The sequence below is a fragment of the Ambystoma mexicanum genome, chromosome 10 (genome assembly GCF_040938575.1).
Source record: "Ambystoma mexicanum isolate Mex_15411 chromosome 10, UKY_AmexF1_1, whole genome shotgun sequence".
Lineage (NCBI taxonomy): Eukaryota > Metazoa > Chordata > Amphibia > Caudata > Ambystomatidae > Ambystoma > Ambystoma mexicanum.
This window is the reverse complement of record NC_090932.1, coordinates 16,137,769-16,160,661: the sequence shown is the minus strand read 5'-3', so window position 1 is coordinate 16,160,661 and position 22,893 is coordinate 16,137,769. Positions and strand designations below refer to the sequence as shown.

The 22,893-nt window shown below is 47.5% G+C and overlaps 1 protein-coding gene across 2 annotated transcripts in view; it reads right to left on the bottom strand.

The window, feature by feature from the left end:
- The window catches only part of LOC138491105 (probable cation-transporting ATPase 13A4), an 891,483-nt gene that overhangs the window by 573,495 nt on the left and 295,095 nt on the right, over positions 1-22,893 (bottom strand). Inside the window, exon 12 of one of the 2 annotated variants that reach the window (XM_069617424.1) lies at positions 19,607-19,795. The exons of the other annotated variant lie outside the window; for it this stretch is intronic. Within the exon in view, the coding sequence (XP_069473525.1) occupies positions 19,607-19,795 (189 nt within the window). The remainder of the gene's footprint in view (positions 1-19,606; positions 19,796-22,893) is intronic. 2 annotated transcript variants of the gene reach the window in all.

Sequence of the window (22,893 nt, the reverse complement as noted above, 5' to 3'; positions counted from 1 at the left end):
GCCAGTTTGTGAATTATTAAGGCGCATCCAGTGCTCAGTCATCCGTTGTTTTACATTTTTGGAAACAGGATTTCTTTTTTGGAATCCAGCTCATTATCACCTTTCAGCTCTAACACAAGCTGCACATCATCTGTGTGGTTTGTAAATTGCACATCCATTTTGATATCAAATCGCAGAGAGGCTTGACATAGATGTTAAAAAGGGCAGGGGACAGGCAAGCCCCCTGCGGTACTTCACATCAGATGGGTGCAAGTTTATAAAAGGCATTCCCCCAACGGACAGTGGAGATCCTGTTGAGTATGAAGGAGAAAATCCACTTGCCAGCCGTTTCCAAGGTAACCAAAAGAAGATCATGGCCTAAAGATCGAACGCTGCTGATAAATCCAGAAGGATCAGAAATCCACACTTACTTTCATCACTGAGAGCAAGCAGACGGCTCTGCAAATCAAGCGGCGCGCTCTCGGTGCCGGGGTTGGATCTGCAGCTGGATTGTCTGGCGTGTAGGACAGTGTTTTCATCCAGATATTTCTGAAATTAGCGAGTGACTATTTGATCCACTTTCTTCAGAAGGAAGTGTGAGTTGTTAATAGACATCCGGTTAGCGCATCGTCCAGGCTAAGACCAACCTTTTTAATTAAAGAAGTAACAGCGACTTCCTTGATACTATCACAGACGATATTATGCTGAAAAGAGGCCTTTACAAAGCGAGTAAGAAAAGGCGCAAACAATTCCTTATTGTCCAAAATCGGTTTGGATGGAAGGAGATCACCAGAGCAGGAGGTAGGATGCATTTCACTAAACACTTCAACCAATTCCAGCTCAGATGTGGCACTAAACGAACATTCCTGTTTCTCCGTCACCGGAACATATCCGTGTCCCATCGCAAGACTAATAAATACCACAATAATACCAATTATAAGAATTGCGGGTTGTCCTATTACATAACATTGTTCTTTCAAGAGATGGTGATAAATTAACAAGTGATGAAACCGCAAGTTGGGGATTGATAGAGAATATTCTGCAGGATAAAGAAACAACAGGTTTCCTATACTTATGATGCATTGGGAGGCAGGTGTCATGCTACTGAAAGTCAGCTATAAGAGTGTAGAGCAGCAGACGTACACATCCGCAGGAGATCCTACCCCCCTACCTCCCCTGTATTGGAGACATGAGACCGTGCCCTGTCTAACAACAGCTATTGTACCAATACTGCAGCGAGTGTATGGAAGACGGTATCCATTGAGACAATCATATCAAATGTACCCTCGAGTCGATGATAGTCTACAGGAGGAAATCCCTGAAGGAATATGAGAAAGAGATAAGAAAATGGACTGAGAACGCCATAAGAATGTGTGCACAACGTCAGGAAGTACTGAATGAAGACAATGGGCCTCATTACGACCCTGCCGGTCCGGAAAGAACGGTGGTGATAAAACCGCTGCCACCGTTGTTTCCGGACCACCTCATTCAGAGTCCTGCAGGCGGGAGGTGTCACTCCCGCCAGGACTGACCTGGTGGGTTTAACACCACCCGCCTGCAGGCGGACTTGGAAACACCAGCTCTGTCATAGACGGAACCAGTGTTTCCATGTTCCCCATCCCCATGCAGTCCTATGGGACTCCAGGGAATGGGTCTTGACAGAATTCCGCCTCCGGAATTACCGGGTCACAGGGGTTGTAATGCCCTGGTGATTCTGGCAATCACAGAGGCGGAATGATAGTATGGGTCCGGTGGCAGCCTGATGGCTTTTCCGGCACAGCTACCGCTGGACTCGTAATGAGGCCCAATGTATTAATCCTAGAGGAGAAATAACGAAGCAAAGAATCAAGTGACCCTTAAAGTGTAAAAGAAGAAGATTACATGTTAGAAAGTGCTGCATAAATCAGAAGTATAATGAATGTTAACACGTTGAAATGCAAGAGAGATCAAGACATCGTGTAGACTAGCTACAAGTAGTGAATAGAATGCAGGGGGAGCCGCCATTGTACAGAAACTGGACATTGGTATCATGGAATAATAAGCCAAAGAATCCTGAAGAGAAAATGGAAAGCAGTGTCGCAGTAGAACAGCAGGCCATTGGAGCTGCGTTGGGAGGCTGTCTGGCCTGAAGTCAAGAGCTGAGAAGTCGAGGTCAGCTCTCTATGCTGAAGAGAACATGCATTAATCCTCTCACGTTAGGGTGCAAGAAAAACACAACCGATGCCAAGTCTTAATTCATTTAAAACATTTTAAATCTTGCAGAATGAACAGAATCGTAGGCTCTTGTCACGTGAGTCAAGGCTGAAAATAGGGCTTGAACTTGGAGTTCCAGATACGATAGCGGGTGCCCTCACTCCTGTTCCATTCCCAGGACAATAAAACTCTGAAAGGCCAAGTACAAAGAGAATTTCTTGGCAGAAGGCATGGGTGATGAGAGATCTTCGGCTAATTGGGTGGGGAGGTAGCTTCATGTCCTATTTACTTGCACCTGGGCCAATCGTATTCCATATAAAGAAGGACATTATAGCTTGAGAAACCAATGAAACCCTGTGTAACTGGCTTTTCTTAAATTACACGAATGAAGTGGTAGGCATAAGTTGTCCAGCTGACATCTGTCAACCAATAACAAATTTAGCTAAAACTCATTGCTCTCCGTGAGAAATTTAAGAGCCCTTTGCCATCACACCCTTTGCTATCAGAGGCCCCGGCTGTGCATCACAGCTGAGTGCTGCCATCTGCCTCAAAGTGGGAGGGCTTCAGCTCTCCCTAGCCAGGGGCTGGCACCACCCATGTGTGACAGAAGGGCATTCCCACCCTGTGCCACAAGCATAGGCCTCGGGTTGAATTTAAGGTATAATGAATACTTCTTGAAGGGTTTAAATCCTTAGTTCTATTGAATTATGTTTCAGAAACAATGGTAAAAGGTGTCGGCTATCATGTTGACAATACTTTGGTGGAGAAGTTGGTTATTTTAAGCCATAAATCGACAGTGTGAATATTGGAGAAGAGCAGTAGGTTTATTGGGAAAGGAGGGAAGGCTGCCTATACATATTAGTATTTTATTGAGTCTTATATAGCACTTTTGTCCAAAGCGCTGCACAAAGTTAAAACCAATGGTACAAAAATAATGAAGTATAAAGTAATTCAAATATCAATTCTGAAAGCAAATAATCATGGACAGTGAAGATGATTTTTTTTCAAATAGACTCAAAAGAGAGAATAGACCGTGATAGACCGAAGAGATAGAGGAAGAATGTTCCAATGAAGAGGAGCAAGAAGCTGGAAGGAACGAAAAACGAGACTGCGCACGGGGGAACGGAGGACAGTCAATTTAAGAGACAGGAGGAGCGAAGAGAGCGAGAAGGAGTATAGAAAGACAGAAGAGCAGCAAGACAGTCCGGAGCTAGCCCATAAAGAGATTTAAAGACTAGGCACAAAAAATGAAATTTAAGTTGGGAATGAAAAGGTAACCATCCGAGAGATGCAAGCGATGCTGAAATAGATTTACGGTGGGAGAGAAGACAAAGTACGCAAACAGGAATGATATATAGATTTCAAAGGAGCAAGACGAGAGGAAGGGAGACCAAAGAGTGTGACAGAAGTATAGAAGAGCCAGGAGAAAATAAGAGATGAAATAAGAAGTTCAGTCGCATAGAAAGTGAGAGAAGAGTGAACTTTGTGAATATTATAAAGATCAAAGCGACAAGAGTGGGATGTGAGGGAAATATGATGGGTAAAAGAAAGATTTGAGTCCAGAGAAAGACCAAGATTGTGTGCAGTAGGAGAAATAGAAAGAGTAGAGGGGGGAAAAGAGATAGACAGTGGTGGAGGAATTGTGTTGGCAGGGAAGAATAGTACCTCAGTTTCCTCAGCACATAGAGTGAGGAAGTGTGATGCCATCAATGATTTAACGGCGGAGAGACGAGTGGTATGAGAGTGTTGAATTTCCGGTGTGAAAGATGAAAAGGATAGAAAAAGTTGCGTGTCGTCGACGTAGAAGTGATGAGAGAGTCCAAAGGAAAATATGACTGGAGCAAGTAATGAAGTATAGAGGGAAAATAGAAACAGACCCAAGACTGAACCTTGGCAGTTGTTGTACGGTCCGAGTAAACATTACTGAAGGCAATATGCAAGTAGAGTGTGTGGCCCGGCTTCTGTGGGTCGTTCAGCAGCTATCTAGCCAGTGGAGTGTCTAGGAAATTAGAAAAGAGCTATTAGCAGGGGCACTGCCATAATTTTATTACACTTTCAATATGGGGGGACTGGTGTATGGTTCTGATATCTTTAATGAGAGTGTTTCAGAGTTGTGGTGCGAAAGTGGAGAAGGAGGATTCTCCCAATTTCTTCTTCGAATAGGTAGCCACCACCAAAGTCATGAGTGAAGCTGATCAGAGCTTTAAATTGGGAATACATCTGTAGTGATTTGGAGTTCAAGACAGGTTGGGGTCCAGGGTAACTCCCAGATTTTGGACTGTCTGGGAATCTGTAGGGCTGCAAGGAATGGTTCTATTCCTTATAGGAGAAGGTGTTTTAGTGATGCTTTCGAAGCAGTACGGATTTCTGTTTTACTGGATTCAGTAAGAGAAGGTTTTAATGCATTCTGAGATGTCGAACAAGAGGGAAGAATTTCTCTGTATTGTAAGGATGACTCAAGTATCGTCTGCATAATTGTAGTTAGAGCTGTTAATAGACCTTAGGAAGGTGGGGTAGAAATTGAAGAGTTGGGGAGAGACTGAGGAACTTTTGTTTACTCCAAAAGGACATTTTAAACTCTGAGTGGAAAGGGTCAGTGTAGATGTATTGTGGTTAGAAAGGACATTAACCATTTGAGGGCTCTGCTCTAATACCGTATTCAAATAGGCATTGGCGGAGGATGTTAAGGTCAAGCAGGTCGAATGCCACAGATAAGAGCGGAGGCCTCATTCCGGTCTCTGCTTACTTTCATCTTGTCCCAGATGCAAAGAAGAACTGTTTCTCTGCTCTGACCAAGTGTGACACCAGCTTGTCCAGGGTCCAAGATATCTTGGTTTTTAATCAATTTCATAAGCTGGATGTATGCAGCTTTATCTGCCAGTTTGGCTAAGTTCCAGCAGTTGCCCATCGCTGGGTAGTGATTAGGGTTTTTCTGCTCACGTCTGACAGTTCAGGGACAGTGAGAAGAGCTTTGAGCACGCCAGGTGGGCAGGTGCCTGCATGGGAAATTGACGTGGATCTCTTACTGGCAAGAGACTTAAGTGCTGTTATTCAGAGGGGGGAGAAGGAGAGGAACAAGTTGTTGAGGTAAGGATGTAATGCTGAGTAGGGAATGATGGGAAAAATGGTGGAGAGAGCAGGCGTGATCTTTGATTGGAGTTTGGAATGTAGCAGGATGACTTTATTCCAAAAGCAATCTGAGAATGAGTTACAGAGTTCATGGGAGGAGAATATATATGTTGATTGGCAGTAGGAGATCGGAACTCAGAGGTCATTTTGAAAATATCCGTCTGCAAGTTTGTGGCATTAAGAACCCTTTGAGAGTAATGTTTCGATTTGGCTTTCCCTATCTCAGAGTGATGGTCACGCCTGTGACGAAGGCGAGCTAGCATGGCACTCAGTTGCTGATTCCTTCTCCAGGGGTGGATCAGTGAGTTATGTGCCTTCTGTACATGTTTTACTTGTTCAGAGAACCATCGAGGCTTGTTCGATGGTCTTGGCTTTTTGCCTTGTTCCAGGGGACCATAGCGTTGAGTGCTTTGGACCACCAGTTATTGCATGCTTGTGTTGCTGTTAGCGGGCGTCAGATAGAGGGATAGGAGAGAGGGTAGTAATGTTTTCCTTCAGTAAAGGGATACGTTTCTTTTCAAGAAAAAATCCTATTAGGTTTCTATAAGGAGCATTTGTGCCTGGTGTAAATTGCTCAGGCCTTACTGGCAAAATCATGGATAGGAATAATGCTGAGTGGTCAACCCATGGCATCTGCAAAGAAGGCAAGGCTCGTAGAAGAGTAGGAGGGCATAACATTGGCCTCTAATGTCTGACCGGCTGCACCGGTTGCCTTGTGGCGAAAACTGTGGAGTTCTAATCCTTCAAGGTTTGGGATTAGAATTTTACAGAGTCTATTTGAGGGTAACGCCAGTCGGATGTTGAAATCAGCTCGTATGCGTAGGGTGTAGTGCCCAGAGAGAGAGAGAGCTGGAGATGAAGTCAGCAAGTTCGACTCAAGAGTCAGCATTTTGGCCAGAGGTTCGTATATGAGATTGACGGTGATATAACAGGAGAACGAGATGTTCAATTTAATGAGTAAAGATTGACATCAGGGTGCAGCCAGTTCTGGGAAACAAGGGATGAGGAGTGAATCCTTGAAGATCAGCTCAATTCCTCCGGCTCTTTCGCCTCTGCTCTTAAATACTGTATATTGTTTTGTAGTCTGTGGGGATTGCTTTGTTTATAGTCGAGCAATGTTCTTCTTCGGGCCATGTCTTAGTAAGAAAGAGAGCGATGGTTCATGATCTGAAATTAAGTCATGAATCTCGAATTTGTGTTTGGGCAGGGGTCGCACATTGAGGTGGGGGACGCCTGGTTATCAGAGGTGTTTGAGGTTGCAAGATATGTAAAGACGGAGTTTGATTGCGTTGCATGCTGCCCTGCAGTTTGGAGAGGTATGGAGTGTTGTCTTTTCAGGTTTTCCCCAGTGGATATGTCAGCGTTAGCCATGTGCTTGCGTGTAATGGTTGGGGCATGTAGGGGTGAGGTGTCAGGATCCATCCTTGGAAGCTATGGCAGAAGTGGACGTTTTCGCCGCGGGGAACCTTCACTTAGCAGTCCAGTCCTCATCCAACATGGCTGCCTTTGTTATTTAAGAAAGTCCCGCCCACCTCCCGGCGCGTTGTATCTGTGTTGTTACTCCTTGTGATACCAGTGCTCAGCTAATTACTCCGTTTAGCTCCTTCAGTGCCCCCCGTAGTGCTTACTCCTACCCGCTTGCCTTACCTCTGTTTTACTCTGCCTTTCCATACTCCCTTGTCCTTTCACGGCACTTGTCCGTCACTCCTTTTCAGACTTTCCCTTTGCTTTCGGCATCTTGCCACTCGTACTAGCGGTCCGCCGCCATCCTCGCGTATCATCGTGTTCCTCTCTGTGCCTTTCGTGGATCCAACCGTTTCTGGTAAGTAGGGACTTTAACTGCTTCTCCCTCTTTTCCTACCTTTCCCTCTCTGCTCGGTCCGTGTCCCCGTTCCGGGCACTTTCCCTCTTTTCTTTCCTCCCTCATTGCTTCTCGTTGCTGCTACCTTGTATCCGGCCAAGTCTCCACGGATCGGATCCTGCCTTCTTTTCCTCAAGCCATCTTCATTTTGGTGGACAGAACGAACTCGCTTGATCCACTTGTTTCTTGGTTTCGCTCCGGATCACTCGCTACCACTTCCACCATTGGAGTCTCCCATTCAATACCATCTCAGGAAGACTACACAGGGTTTTTTACCGCCCATCGGTTTTTTCCCTGTCGCGGGGCTTTGGCTCCTCGGGGCCCCCCAAGACAGGTCCCACCTCCTGTCGAGGTGGCCTCCGAGGGAGCCAGACCCTACTTGCATGACAGGAGGTCCAGAGACAAGTCTACAAAGGAAGATACCAGAACTCCCCGAAGATCCTCCAAACACTCCAAGGACAAGCAAGAGGAAGCCTCAGGTGAGGAGAAGGGTGGTGAGGGTGAACAGTCTGACAGAATACAACGCCAAGACAGAATCATGGCTTCCCTTGAACAGTATCAGGAGCTGGTGGCAGCATTGCAGGGACTAACCCTAGAAGTCCAATCCCTGAAAACCGAAAATGCCGCCCTACGCCAACAAGTAGTCCTACATAGGGACGACCAAGGAGACCTACCACCCATGCCTTTATCCTTCAGAAAATATGATGGCTATCCAGGCGGTCTAAAGGAGTACCTAGACGCCTGCCATGTATATTTTGCCTTTCGTCCCCACGCCTTTGAAACAGCCAGAGCGAAAGTGGGGTTCCTCATAGCTAATCTCACCGGAAATGCCTTGGCCTGGGCCACCCCGTTGGTAACAATAAATGATCCTGCACCGGCTAATTATGACTCATTTGTGGACCTTTTCAAGGCCAGATTCGATCGTCCAGAGGTTTTGTACACCTCTTTTGAAGCAATACTAGATGTAGAACAAGGAAATACGGATGTACAGACCTACATATCTCGCTTCCTGAGACTGGTGGCGAAAACAGATTGGCCAGAATCTGCCAAACAGACGATCTTTCGGAGGGGACTTAAGGATGAGTTGAAGGATAAGTTAGCCCGAGTAGCTCGACCTCCGCCCTTTCAAGATCTCATGTCACTCACTCTCCAATTAGAGTATCGTCTCAACGAACGCCGCCTGGAAAGGAGAAGACCTCGTCTTAGCCAGCCTTCATCCAGCCCAGCTCCTCACCCTTCGAGGGAACCGTCCACCCGAGAGGAACCTATGCATATAGGGGCAACCCGAGGCCCTCTCACGCCTGCAGAACGCAAAAGACGCAGGGATTCAGGCCTCTGTATGTATTGCGGCTCTTCAAAGCACCTCCTCAGAGATTGCCCGGAAGTACCTCCAAGAAGGAAGGAAAACTTCCACCCTCGGTCCTTTGCAAGGGAGTTCTCGGGGGGACAAGATACAGTCCTTGCAACCTTACCAGACCAACAGAAGTAAGTGAGGATAACAGCCTGATGGTATTTCGAGTCAAACTTTGGACAACCAAAACTTCATGTGTGGAGGTCTTAGCCATGCTGGTCTGCGGTGCCGCAGGGAACTTTATGGACGAAGGATGGGCTTGAGAAAAACAGATTCCCTTTAAGCAGAAGGATAGGCCCATTCCAATAGAAGGAGTGGATGGTACCCCCCTGTCCTCAGGCCCAATCCAATCCGAGACGATACCCTTACGTCTGGATTTGGGAGAGCATCAGGAACTGCTGGTATTCGATCTCATTAGAGCAGCCCACTTTCCCTTGGTGATAGGAATACCCTCCCTGGCTAAGAAGACATAATCCGCAAATAAACTGGACTACCAACTGTGTGCGTTTTGATTCTTCCTACTGTGAACAGCATTGTCAATCTGCCCTTCGGGTCAAAGGAAAGGACAAGGACAAGGGATCCCCTCTACTCAAGGTGGTCTCATCGGTTCCCCGTCAGTACCAAGAATATGCTGAGGTCTTCGAAGACACTACACCCAAACTCTTACCACCTCATCGGCCAGAGGATTGTGCCATAGAACTTACCCCGGAGTCTGTTGTCCCATTTGGCAGGATGTTTCCCCTATCTCTTTCTGAAGAAAAGGCCTTAAGAAAATATCTGGATGACAACCTGCAGAACGGTCTAGTACAGGAATCAAGGTCTTCAGGGGGGGCTTCACTGTTTTTCATTCCAAAAAAGGACACCACCGAACTACATCCCTGCATAGACTACAGAGGGTTAAATCGGATCACAATCCGCGATTGCTACCCTATGCCACTCATAAGGGACATCCTAGAAGCTGTGAGAGGGGCTTCTTACTTCACCAAATTGGACCTCAGAGGAGCCTACCATCTCCTCAGAGTGAGGAGAGGTGATGAGTGGAAGACCGCATTTCGGACCCCATTCGGATTGTATGAATACAGGGTTATGCCCTTCGGCCTGGTAAATGCCCCTGCGGTCTTTCAGAGGTTTATCGACAAGATTTTCTCCGACATGTTGTTTGTCTCGGTGGTCGTTTATCTAGACGACATATTGATCTATTCTCAAGAACTACTGGACCATCGTGAACAAGTCAAAAGAGTGTTACATCGACTCCGAGCAAATCACCTCCTGGTCAAACCAGAAAAGTGCCAGTTTGAAGTAACCTCGGTCTCTTATCTAGGTTATGTCCTCTCGAAGGAAGGGATCAAGATGGAACCCGGAAAGATAAAGGCGATCCTGGACTGGAAGGAGCCAAGAAGTGCCAAAGAGATCCAGTCTTTCCTAGGTTTGGCAAATTTCTATCGCCAATTTATCCCCAACTTTTCTAACTTGATGTTACCCATTACAGGTCTCCCTAAAAAAGGGGTTCAGTACGCCTTTGGACCAGAACAGAAAAGAGCCTTCTTACAGCTCAAGGAGCTGTTTACCTCCGCTCCCATACTGGTGCAACCAGATCAAACAAAACCATTTATAATGGAAACTGATGCCTCGGGGGGAGCAGTGGGAGCCATTCTGTTGCAAGAGGCAGAAGACGGTCTCACGCATCCAGTAGCGTATTATTCCAAGACCCTGACCAAAAGCGAAAAAAATTACTCTGTTTTAGAAAGAGAACTACTGGCCATCAAACTGGCATGCCAAGAGTGGAGACACTTATTACAAGGAGCAGCACACCCATTTCAAGTACGAACTGATCATCGTAACCTCAGAGTGTTACAGCAGATGGAGTGTACCAACGCCCGACATGCTAGATGGGCATATTTCTTCTCTCAATATGACTTTAACATCACCTATTTACCAGGATCAGGGAACAAGATGGCAGATGCCCTCTCCAGATGTCCAGGAGAAGAAACTGACCTTAATCAAGATCACAATCTCTTATTTCCCAACCTTAAGATCACAGCAGGTGTCTCTCTCTTTTTGCAAGAACTTACCCCCCAATACGGTTCGCTATCAACCATACCAACCACTGTCAATCTGGCCGATGATGGTTTGTACTACCACGGTACTGGGTTGTTTCTCCCGTCTAAAGGACTTCAGGAACAGATCCTCTCCTGGTGTCATGATACCCCCCTCGCTGGACACCCCGGTATCAAGAAGACCCAGGATCTCATAAGTCGAAGGTTTTGGTGGCCAGAACTCCACAAGGATGTAGAGAGATACGTTTTGACCTGCCCGATTTGTGCTACCAATAAATACCAAACAGGCAAACCTTTGGGCAAACTGCAACAACCTACCCTACCCACCCAGCCTTGGGAACACGTGTCTACGGATTTTATTGTCGATCTACCAAAATCAGAAGGAATGACCGCAATCATGGTAACTATTGATTCATACAGTAAGCTGGCCCACTTCTCAGCATTGGAAGGTCTTCCGTCGGCTCCAAAGACTGCTTCAGTCTTCCTCCGGGATATAGTACGCTTGCATGGCCTGCCTCGAACCATAGTTTCGGATAGAGGTACCCAATTTACCTCTAGATTCTGGACATCGGTGTGTCAACAGTTGGGTATTCACAGAGCACTGTCGTCAGGCTTTCACCCACAGAGCAACGGTCAGACAGAGAGACTTAATGCCGGACTTGAGCAGTACTTAAGATTTTTTGCAGCAACAGACAGGAGAACTGATCTTCCTACCTCGCGCAGGCCGAGTTCGCCTATAACAACAACTACCACACCTCGACTAGAATGAGTCCTTTCTATTGCACTTATGGTTACCATCCTCAGCAGATGCCTTGGTCCGGAATGCAACCCACCAAATCTCCTGCCATAGATGACCGGTTATCAGAACTAAAGAAGGTACATAAGTTGGCAAAAGAAGCATTAGAGGACAGCCAACTAGCACAAAAGAAGTGGGCCGGCCGACAGAAGCTTAAGACCCAACCCAGATTGGAAGTCCGGACAAAGGGTCTGGTTATCCACAAGATATCTACCCAAGTGGATACACACCGGCAAATTTGCTCCATGATATCTGGGTCCTTATCCTATAGTGAAACAAATAAACCCAGTGGCATACGAAATCCGCCTGCCTAAGAACCTCCAGAGAGTACACCCTGTTTTCCACACATTACTGCTTAAAGAATATAAGGTGGATCCTTTCTCACGAAAGTTTCGGAAAACCAAGACTCCGTCCACAGTAGAACCACAAGAATATGAAGTGGAATACCTAGTGGATTCTCGGTATTATCAAGGCAGTCTCCAGTATCTTGTCCATTGGAAGGGTTTCTCCACTGAAGAAAGAACCTGGGAACCCAGACACCACCTGCATGCTCCAAGATTACTGAGAGAGTTTCACCAAAGATACCCGGGAAAACCAGGGGGCTTTCGGAGGGAGAAGGGTTATACTGTCAGGATCCATCCTTGGAAGCTATGGCAGAAGTGGAAGTTTTCACCGCGGAGAACCTTCACTTAGCAGTCCAGTCCTTGACGGATTCTTGAAAGTAACAGAATCTTGGCGAAAAGATTAAAGGTGGTTCCCTTCTTGCGAACCATCATTGGTTTCCCATCTTTCTCCCCTCATTCATCTGCCAACTTGAAACTGCTGTACCTTTGTGTGCTTTGCCTCGCTCAGAGTGTGCTATCATGCTCCTCCTTTTATCCGTGTGGGGAAGTTTAATGGCAGTGAGTGATTGTTAGTAATTGCCTGAACTTGCCTGACCATAGTAGTGTGACATGTCAGGTACACAGCTCAGGTGTGAGTCAGTTGTCTCCCAGAGCGGGCTGTCTGTGCGAAAGTGTTCATGCAGGAAAAGGGCTGGGGGGGTAAGGTTTCCATATAATCCTACCTGGTAGGATGGGGTAAAGATGTTACAGGGAAGAGAGGGATATCGCATCTCACCATCAGGCATCCCACTGCCACTCCATGAAGACCCCTCACCCAGGTGATCCTCCCACACTAGTCCACCCCCAGGGTCTGAATCCAAAGGTGATGGTCATGCCCTGGCCACCTGAGAGAGAGATCCGCGGGGATTAGCGGGTGAAACACCTTCTGGTTTCTCACAATGCATTGGCTACTGGTGAAACATTGGCTAGACGGCATCTGCCATCTTCAGCTTAGATTGTGTCTATGGGCCTCATTACAACCCTGGCGGACCCGTAATGAAGGGTGCCAGTATGGGACCGGCACCCTTAATTACGGGAGCACCTATTACGAGGTTCCCTTTGCGGGATTACAGGGAGCTAATAATGGGCCGTTATCAATGTGCCCGTTATTAGCTCCCTCCCCATTCCTAGGGGGGCTCAATGGGAATGGGGATGGGTTCCTTCAAGGTAGAATTACCGGGTCCTCCAATGTTGGAATGATCCGGTTATTCCCCATTGAAGGAACCCGGTACCGGAGCCCTGTATGGAGGCAGCCTTGGCACTAATAGCACCATGGCTACCTCCATACTCGTAATGAGGCCCATATGTCTTGCTGTACCTGCCTGCGATAAGGGTGGTACGGTTGCTTAGTGAGTAATGCTTCTCACCTGTGCGTTAATAGATCGGGGGTGGGGCAGAAACTATGAATGACGTATGCATCTGCCTCCCAACAGAAGATTGAACCCAATCTTGTACAAAGGGCAACAAGAGGGAATACCATTGGAATTGAAGTTGATGAAGAACAGGATTGGGTCGGTGCTTGAAGAACTAGGTTCTGCTGCCATCAGGATGACGTGGAGATTGAATGATTCAGATTTAACTACACAATCAATGCATAAATCATTCACAGGACTGGTCAGCAGCGCTCGGCACCCATCATCACCTCAAAATGGCCAATGACAGCGGCGTGTGCTGGACTCAGTAAAAACAAGGCAATAAAAGGCAGGACCCAGAGCCACCAATCCCGCAAGTTCCTCAAAGCAAATTATATTTAATGGAACAATGGCCTATGCAAGCATACATCCCAGCTCAGACATGCAGACTGATCAGGATTAGCCCCTTGCCTCGTGCACGAAGCCCTCACTTGCAGACTGTGAGAGTTCCCAAACCAGGACAGACCGACTAGAGGCCTCATTGCAGGAGATACACAGGGTGCAGAAAGGAAAGGGCACAACAGGATAAAAACAGGAGCAGTAGGTTCTGAAACATCCTACCCATTAATGCCCATGGGGCCTACGTGGAACCAGGCAGTATGGATGGAACGCCTCAGTTTGGGCGTGTGTTGGTCCACCTGGGATTGGCTGTTTAAGTTTAGTTGAGGTTTCACTTAAAGGGCAACTACATCACTCTCATCCTCAAAGAGCTCGACTTGCTACCCCTTCAAGCATGCCCCATGTTTAAGATTGGCCCCCGCATCACCTAGAAAGCAGTCACAACCAAAGGTTCACTCTACCTGAAAGACAGACTCACCACCTCTGGAGACCAGTGCACCCCAGTAACCCCTATATCACCAGACTGGAAACAAAGAAGTGCAAGAGGGACATTACAGGGAGCAGGTCATTTCCTGCTATGCATCCTATCTATGCTATCTATCCCCCTGCTATGCATCCTATCTATGCTATCTATCCCCTGCTATGCATCCTATCTATGCTATCTATCCCCCTGCTATGCATCCTATCTATGCTATCTATCTCCCTGCTATGCATCCTATCTATGCTATCTATCTCCCTGCTATGCATCCTATCTATGCTATCTATCTTCCTGCTATGCATCCTATCTATGCTATCTATCTCCCTGCTATGCATCCTATCTATGCTATCTATCTCCCTGCTATGCATCCTATCTATGCTATCTATCTCCCTGCTATGCATCCTATCTATGCTATCTATCTCCCTGCTATGCATCCTATCTATGCTATCTATCTCCCTGCTATGCATCCTATCTATGCTATCTATCTCCCTGCTATGCATCCTATCTATGCTATCTATCTCCCTGCTATGCATCCTATCTATGCTATCTATGTCCCTGCTATGCATCCTATCTATGCTATCTATCTCCCTGCTATGCATCCTATCTATGCTATCTATCTCCCTGCTATGCATCCTATCTATGCTATCTATCTCCCTGCTATGCATCCTATCTATGCTATCTATCTCCCTGCTATGCATCCTATCTATGCTATCTATCTCCCTGCTATGCATCCTATCTATGCTATCTATCTCCCTGCTATGCATCCTATCTATGCTATCTATCTCCCTGCTATGCATCCTATCTATGCTATCTATCTCCCTGCTATGCATCCTATCTATGCTATCTATCTCCCTGCTATGCATCCTATCTATGCTATCTATCTTCCTGCTATGCATCCTATCTATGCTATCTATCCCCCTGCTATGCATCCTATCTATGCTATCTATCTCCCTGCTATGCATCCTATCTATGCTATCTATCTCCCTGCTATGCATCCTATCTATGCTATCTATCTTCCTGCTATGCATCCTATCTATGCTATCTATTTCCCTGCTATGCATCCTATCTATGCTATCTATCTCCCTGCTATGCATCCTATCTATGCTATCTATCTTCCTGCTATGCATCCTATCTATGCTATCTATCTCCCTGCTATGCATCCTATCTATGCTATCTATCTCCCTGCCATGCATCCTATCTATGCTATCTATCTTCCTGCTATGCATCCTATCTATGCTATCTATCTCCCTGCTATGCATCCTATCTATGCTATCTATCTCCCTGCTATGCATCCTATCTATGCTATCTATCTTCCTGCTATGCATCCTATCTATGCTATCTATCTTCCTGCTATGCATCCTATCTATGCTATCTATCTCCCTGCTATGCATCCTATCTATGCTATCTATCTTCCTGCTATGCATCCTATCTATGCTATCTATCTCCCAGCTATGCATCCTATCTATGCTATCTATCTCCCTGCTATGCATCCTATCTATGCTATCTATCTCCCTGCTATGCATCCTATCTATGCTATCTATCTCCCAGCTATGCATCCTATCTATGCTATCTATCTCCCTGCTATGCATCCTATCTATGCTATCTATCTCCCTGCTATGCATCCTATCTATGCTATCTATCTCCCTGCTATGCATCCTATCTATGCTATCTATCTCCCTGCTATGCATCCTATCTATGCTATCTTATGTTCCTGCTATGCATCCTATCCCCTGAACAAGCCAACAATGCAGGGCAGACAGCCCCCCTTCATCCTACAGTTCAAGAAAGACCTGAAGACCCTGTTTGCTCAACTCAGCCCTACTGCTCCCCTTCCACCAATTACCTCTGTTACCTCTATTATCCTATCCTACCTGCGCCCCCTGGGTGTGCCCCCTGTGTGGAGCACTTGGCTGCTGCTTTCCTGCTAGGGTTGGGCCTTGTACATCCCACACTAACCTACATGCAAAGGTGGTCGAGCTCCAGCACACCTCAGGAGGGAGGCAGCGCAGCCACTCAAAGAGTGTGTGCTACTGGGCTGTGGGCGAGCTCCAGCACTCCTCAGGTAGGGAGGTAGCGAGGCCACTCACAGAGTGTGTGCTACTGGGCTGTGGGAGAGCTCCAGCACACCTCAGGAGGGAAGCAGCGCGGCCACTCACATACTGGGCTGTGGGCGAGCTCCAGCACTCCTCAGGAGGGAGGCAGCGCAGCCACTCACAGAGCATGTGCTACTGGGCTGTGGGAGAGCTCCAGCACACCTCAGGAGGGAAGCAGCGCGGCCACTCACATACTGGGCTGTGGGCGAGCTCCAGCACTCCTCAGGAGGGAGGCAGCGCGTCCACTCACAGAGTGTGCGCTACTGGACTGTGGGAGAGCTCCAGCACACCTCAGGTAGGGAGGTAGCGAGGCCACTCACAGAGCATGTGCTACTGGGCTGTGGGAGAGCTCCAGCACACCTCAGGAGGGAAGCAGCGCGGCCACTCACATACTGGGCTGTGGGCAAGCTCCAGCACTCCTCAGGAGGGAGGCAGTGTGGCCAGTCACAGAGTGTGAGCTACTGGGCTGTGGGCGAGCTCCAGCACTCCTCAGGAGGGAGGCAGCGCGTCCACTCACAGAGTGGGCGCTACTGGACTGTGGGCGAGCTCCAGCACACCTCAGGAGAGAGGCAGGGCGGCCACTCACAGAGTGTGCGCTACTGGGCTGTGGGCGAGCTCCAGCACTCCTCAGGAGGGAGGCGGCACGGCCACTCACAGAGTGTGCGCTACTGGGCTGTGGGCGAGCTCCAGCACTCCTCAGGAGGGAGGCGGCGCGGCCACTCACAAAGTGTGCGCTACTGGGCTGCGGGCGAGCTCCAGCACACCTCAGGAGGGAGGCGGCGCGGCCACTCACAGAGTGTGTGCTACTGGGCTGCAGGCGAGCTCCAGCACACCTCAGGAGGGAGGCGGCGCAGCCACTCACAGAGTGTTTGCTACTGGGCTGTGTAACAGAACGTGACTTGCATCTATCAAGACACAAGGTGCTCATTTCAAAACACAACTCATAAAATAGCAGCAACTGTAGAATTCAAGTTGATAAAACATTGACACAAATAATATGATTAATACTACAGACATGCCATATGCATATTTAAAAAGTAATACAGACATATAGTGTAATTAATTTTATTACACATGCTTAGGAATTAATGACACTTTTTCCTTTAGGCAAGCAACACTTTTAATTGCACTAAACCTGCATAATTTGTAAGAAATGTTGCATAAACTGTCAGAAAAAGATGTAGGGCCAAACTAAGTAATATGTCTTATACAAGGACTCGCCCTAGCAACTCTAAGAGACACTGCACACATGTCTACTCTCTTGCGTGTACGCGCATGTTTTCCTCTTGTAGGAGGAACTGTCTTGTGCTATTTTACGAATTCACATTGGAAATAAACATATTGTTGCAGCCAGCACTAAGCATGTGCATTGCAATGTCATGTGCACTGGTCCTGCCCGTGTCTGCCTTGTGCTGGTCTCATTGTGTTTGTCTCTGGATAGAAAGAGGGGTGAATGTTTAATGGGCTGGGGGGGAGAGAGAAGCATTTGCACATCCTTTGGTGTAGCTTCTTCCAGGAGGGCAGCACCAGAGTCCTGAGTGTCCGTGTGAGTCTAAGTGGGCAGTGGCTGAGTGTGTGCTTCATCAGGAAAGCAGAGCCCCAGGCCAATCAGATGCAACAGGGTTACAGGCACCTCATTAGCCTCTGCTGTTGAAGGGTGTGATAGCGCGTGAGAAGAGAGTGCTGGTGTTGCTCTACGAATGAGGTGTGGTGTCTGCCACGTGTCAGTGGTGGTTGTGTGGGACGTGTAGAGAGAGGAAGACACAAGTCGACTACAGGTCAACGGGGAATGGTTACACGAAAGGGAAATATTGGTTTCAAGATGGAGGTTCTGGTCCTGTTGGAGCATTTGATTGGCGCCCGTATTGATAGGTGTGCTTACTGTTCCCGTGTAGTTTACAGGATGCTGGGAGATCCCCCACAGAGCTTGGCTGATGAGTTGTGTAGGTTTGTTGCGTGCTTGTGACTAGTCAGAGGTTGTCGCGTGTGGTTGCTTTTCCCAAGATTTGGCATCTGTTGGCAGATTCTTTTTGTACTGGTGCCATTTATTTTATTTATTTATTTATTACATTTATTATACGCCCAGACCCAGAGGTATCACAGCGTAGATTGCTTAGAACACTTGTCTGGTTGCAGTGGAATGCATACAGAAGATGGAGAGGTCAGGCTGTCCATGGCAGTGGGATCATGGATGAGATCCTACTAGCTATATTTGTTGAATAGCCATGTTTTGAGGAGCCTCTTAAAGCGCGGGTGTGAAGGCTTGTTTCTAATGTGTATGGGCAGGGCGTTCCACATTATGGGAGCCGCTACTGGGAAGCTAGAACCTCCCGCCCTGGACCTCTTGCACCTATCGGGATCGAAGGGGTCTAGTAGATCTTTGTAGGGTGACACAGTTGTTCAGGCAAGAGGGGGCATCCTTGGTAATGCATTTGTGTGCCCGAATCAGTGCCTTGCAAAGGATTCTAGCTTGGATCAGGAGCCAGAGTACTTCTCTCCTAATGTGGGAGATGTGATACTTTCTTATTTGGTCCTGAGCTGCCCGTATGGCTTTATTTTGTCGCAGCTGAAGTTTCGCCAGGTTGGCATTGGTTGTTCCTAGTAGTCTAGGCTTGACAGTATAAGTGCTCGGGCTAGGGTGAGGCAATTCTGAGGTGTGAGAAACTGGTGCCTAGAGAAATGGGTTTGGCGGTGAAGGCAGTGGAGGAGGGTAGGGCGCTGATATGTTTGGCCATAGTGAGGTTGGTGTCTAGAAAGACACCCAGTGTTTTCACCTGTTTGAGTACAGAGATAGGAGTCCAATCGATAGTGATGGAAGAGTAGTCGGCATGCAGTGTTTGTAATCGTGTGGGCAAACCTATAATGAGATCAAAGTTTTGAGACTCCATGATGGAGTCTGTTGAATGGACTGGTTGTCTTTGATTTTCTGAGGGCAAAGAAGTGTTCCTCTGTGTGTTGGCATCAGGGCGTATAATTCCAGAGTCTGGTTGAGCAGAAGGAGGATTTACATCTGCTGTGGTGTTTCCGATTGCAGTTTGGCCATGTTTCTGCATTGAAGCATTCGCAATGTGTGTATTCAATTCATTTCTTTGTGGTGTTTTCTGTTCCCCGCCATGAAAAGCGGCTTGGCCTGTTCAAAAGATTTTCATTTGAATCCTCCCTTTGATCAGGAGCCAGTGGAGGGTTTGGGGTCTTGAGGCTGACATGGTTGTGTATTTGAAGTCCTCAAAGATGGCTAGATGACACTTTTGGGACTCTTTGTATCCTGTTCGGCACAGGGTGTGACTATGCTGTGCATAAGAGGGCGCCCCACAGGTGACTGCTCCGGGCACAGGACACTTCCACCTGCTCCTCATGAGGTTCACCAGTGCCACCGTGCTCTGTCATGCCACCTTCACCAGTTTCAGGGTTCTGCATGATCAGACACAGGTTACACTCTCACACAGCAGGTGCAGATGACAATATGATTGAAACAAACCAGGGGGGCACAAAACAGAAGACACGCCCATACAAGTTGACTCAAAGGAGCACTTACCTTGTCAAAGCAGACGAGATTCAGCCAGCCACACATGTTGATCCTCTGTGGGCTGATGCAGAAGATGCCCCTTCGTTTCAGTCTCTTCTGGGCATACATGATGCCCACCGCCAGGCCGGCAGGAAGGGACGGGGAAATCACGCCAGTCAGGAGAAACAGGGACAAGACTATGGTCTCCCCTGCGGACACCTAACAAAGACAGGGTTACCTATTGTTATATGTCTGCCACATGCAGCCCCCAAACACCCCACAATCCAAGGACCAACCCTGCCTTAGTGATTGCACTCCAGCTTCCCTGGCGTGTTGCATTAGGACATTCATATCAGGGGAGCCCTGAGCTACATTGAGGTCAACTCTACGTTATTTCTGCAAAGTGAGATTTTAGCCGTTGTTTCCCAACCCGCTTGGATTTATTTAATGTTTTTAGTGGGTCAACCAGCATTTGGTCAGGATTAGGTAAAACTGTTCATGTATTATGCAAGCATAGTACTTGTGCTAGGCTTTGAGATGTTTATTTATTAATGGTGGAACACATCCACATTCTTTGCTTTTGGGTACAGAGGTGAGTATCTCAGCCTGACATTCAACGTGCCATCCCACAAGGATCGTGCATCTCCCTCACTTTTTATAACATTTATACTAAACCCCTCCTCGACCAGATGGATGTCCTCAGCAGATCCTAAAGAAATGATGCTGATAACACCCAAAACCTCCTCCCTCTCCCAAGCAACTGAAACACTTGTGTATAGGCATGTTATAAATGACATATCATATCATGTTACCTACCACCAAGATGTAGCGGCCATCAATTCTGTCTACGACTTCATCCAGGATTGGATGGCGACCCACATGCTATGTCTACATGAGGACAAAACCGATATCCTCATCGTAGGATCGCACGCCACACCCTGCAACATGGACCCAGCTTACAAAGAATTCAATATTGAGGGAGACTTGATCCAAACCTCACCTGCAGCCCAAACCCTCTACATCTACCTAGATGCTACACTTGGCCTCTCCCGCCAAGTAAACGCCATTGCCTCATGAGCTGCCTACACCGCCAAACTACAAAATGCCAGCGAGCCCTTCCTCACCACAACCAACCACCTCTCAATAGGTCGAGCCATCGCCGGAGCCAAACTGCACTACTGCAACGTCCTCTTTGCAGGCACCTCCGACCATAACTTGTGCAAGCTACGAACTATTCAAAACAATGCTCTGCGGGCCGCCCTTGGATTGTCCAAGCACAACGATGTCTCAGAAGTCATAAAAGATGCCTACTGGCTCCCGATCCATGAATGGATACAATTCAAGCTCAACCCCTTCTTCCAAGGGTGCTCGGGGGCAAGTACCTGTAACAAAACATAATCCGCTGTTGGGTATTTTTTAATTACTTGTTCATCATTTTAATTCTGTGAGTATGGGTATCTATATCTGATATCCCGATCTTGTGCCTGGCATGACCATCTCTAAAACACACATGGGCCCTCATTACAACTATGCCGGTCCGGAAACAATGGTGCTGGTCAGCTTACGGGCACCATTGTTTCTGGACCGGCATATTACAACTCTGCAGGCCCATGCCATCCCGCCCACCAGGTCAGACCTGCCGGGTGGACTGGCACCCACCCGCAGAGTTACACGGAAGCACCGGCACCGTTATTACTGCTGCCGGTGTTTCCGTGCTCCCCACTCCTATAGAGTATGATGGAAATCTATGGGAATGAGGTACAACATTTTACCGGCACCTGGCTTTGCGGCCGCCGGGATGGTAATACCCTGTTGTTACCGGTAAGTCAGGTAGAGTTAAATGTTTATGGGTCTGGCAGCAGCCAGCCGGCATTACCGGCACGGTTACCACCGGACCCATAATGAGGCCCATGGAGTCTGGAAAGTAACTAATTCAAACCATCCATAAAAATTCAAAATTGTTTTTATTATTAGTCACTTGCTGAGAGTTCCAAAATTCACTCAAAAGACATCAGCATCGAGCTTTCCTTTCATGGCCGCAAAGCTCTGGAACAATCTCTCCTTCATCCTGAGAAAAGGACCTTACTGGACCTTCAGGAAAAACCTGACAACCTGGCTTTTCACCTAAAGCACCCTGCTCTAAGACCACTCCTGCCACTCTCCCACACGGGCCACCCAACCCCTTTCATTATATTCAGGTTTGTTGCTACCATTTGATACCTGAGTCCCCTCTGCTCCCTACCCCAAAACACTTTACATGTCTCCTCACCCAATGCAACTAGCGCTTAGCCTAGATACCCAAGGGTTCAGGGCGCAGCAGCCAATGCCAACATATATGAATGAAACAGGAGTGGCGTTAGGCTTCTGTGTTATAAGTGCTGTGCTCCGTCACTACAGGCCACGAGAGAATCAGGAAACCCAAGTGCTGGGTCACAATGTCCAAGAGAGTCCAAACCAACACAAAGGCAAGAGTGCAGGTGCTCACAGATGATGTGGTTTAGGCATTTGTCATATACACAGTGGAACACATTCATTTCAGTGAGGTGTGCTGCAAAACAAATGACACTGTCAGCCAGACCCTTTCAGGCCTTCATCAGGATAACCTTAAACACAATATCAGCTCTAAATACTCTCTATAAGCAACAATGGTCAGCAAAACATCAAATGATACTATATGCCAGGGCCGGGAGGACAGCTCAGGGCAACATAACACAGAGCAACACAGGTTCAAATCCTGGTCCTGCACTTAGAGTCTGGTCTCCGGTATTAAGTGTGTTTGAAAACATTAATCAATTAATGAATATGCAAAATAATGATAGCATAATATAGGAATAAGCACGCATCTGGAAAGTTCTGTTCACTCTGCAGAGGATGGCAGGATAGCATAGGATGGCTGAGCTGTTTTCTGCAAGCTTTTGAGGCTGGCAGCCCATATGATCAAGGCATACGTGCTTTCCAGGGACACATTCCTCTCTCTTCCCACTAACATTCCAGCTGAAGGATCCCCTTTCACCTACTTTGGAGGAGGGGCCTGGACAGCACCTGTCCTGCCAGCCATGCTTTGTATTTGCACTGCTGGGAAAGGGCCCCTGGCTTGGGTTGTACTGGAGGTGAGAGGCACATATATGCTACTCCCGGCTAATATATAACTTTGCTGTGTGCATGGGTGAGTGTACAGAGACGTGCTGCATTCCCTGGCACGGTGTCTCTACACACAATCTTTACACACTCATTGTGCCAATTGGTGCATTTCGAAATGTGAGTCCAGCACTGCTCTCTGATCTTCTGTGCTATATTGTCCATATCTAGTGCTGGAA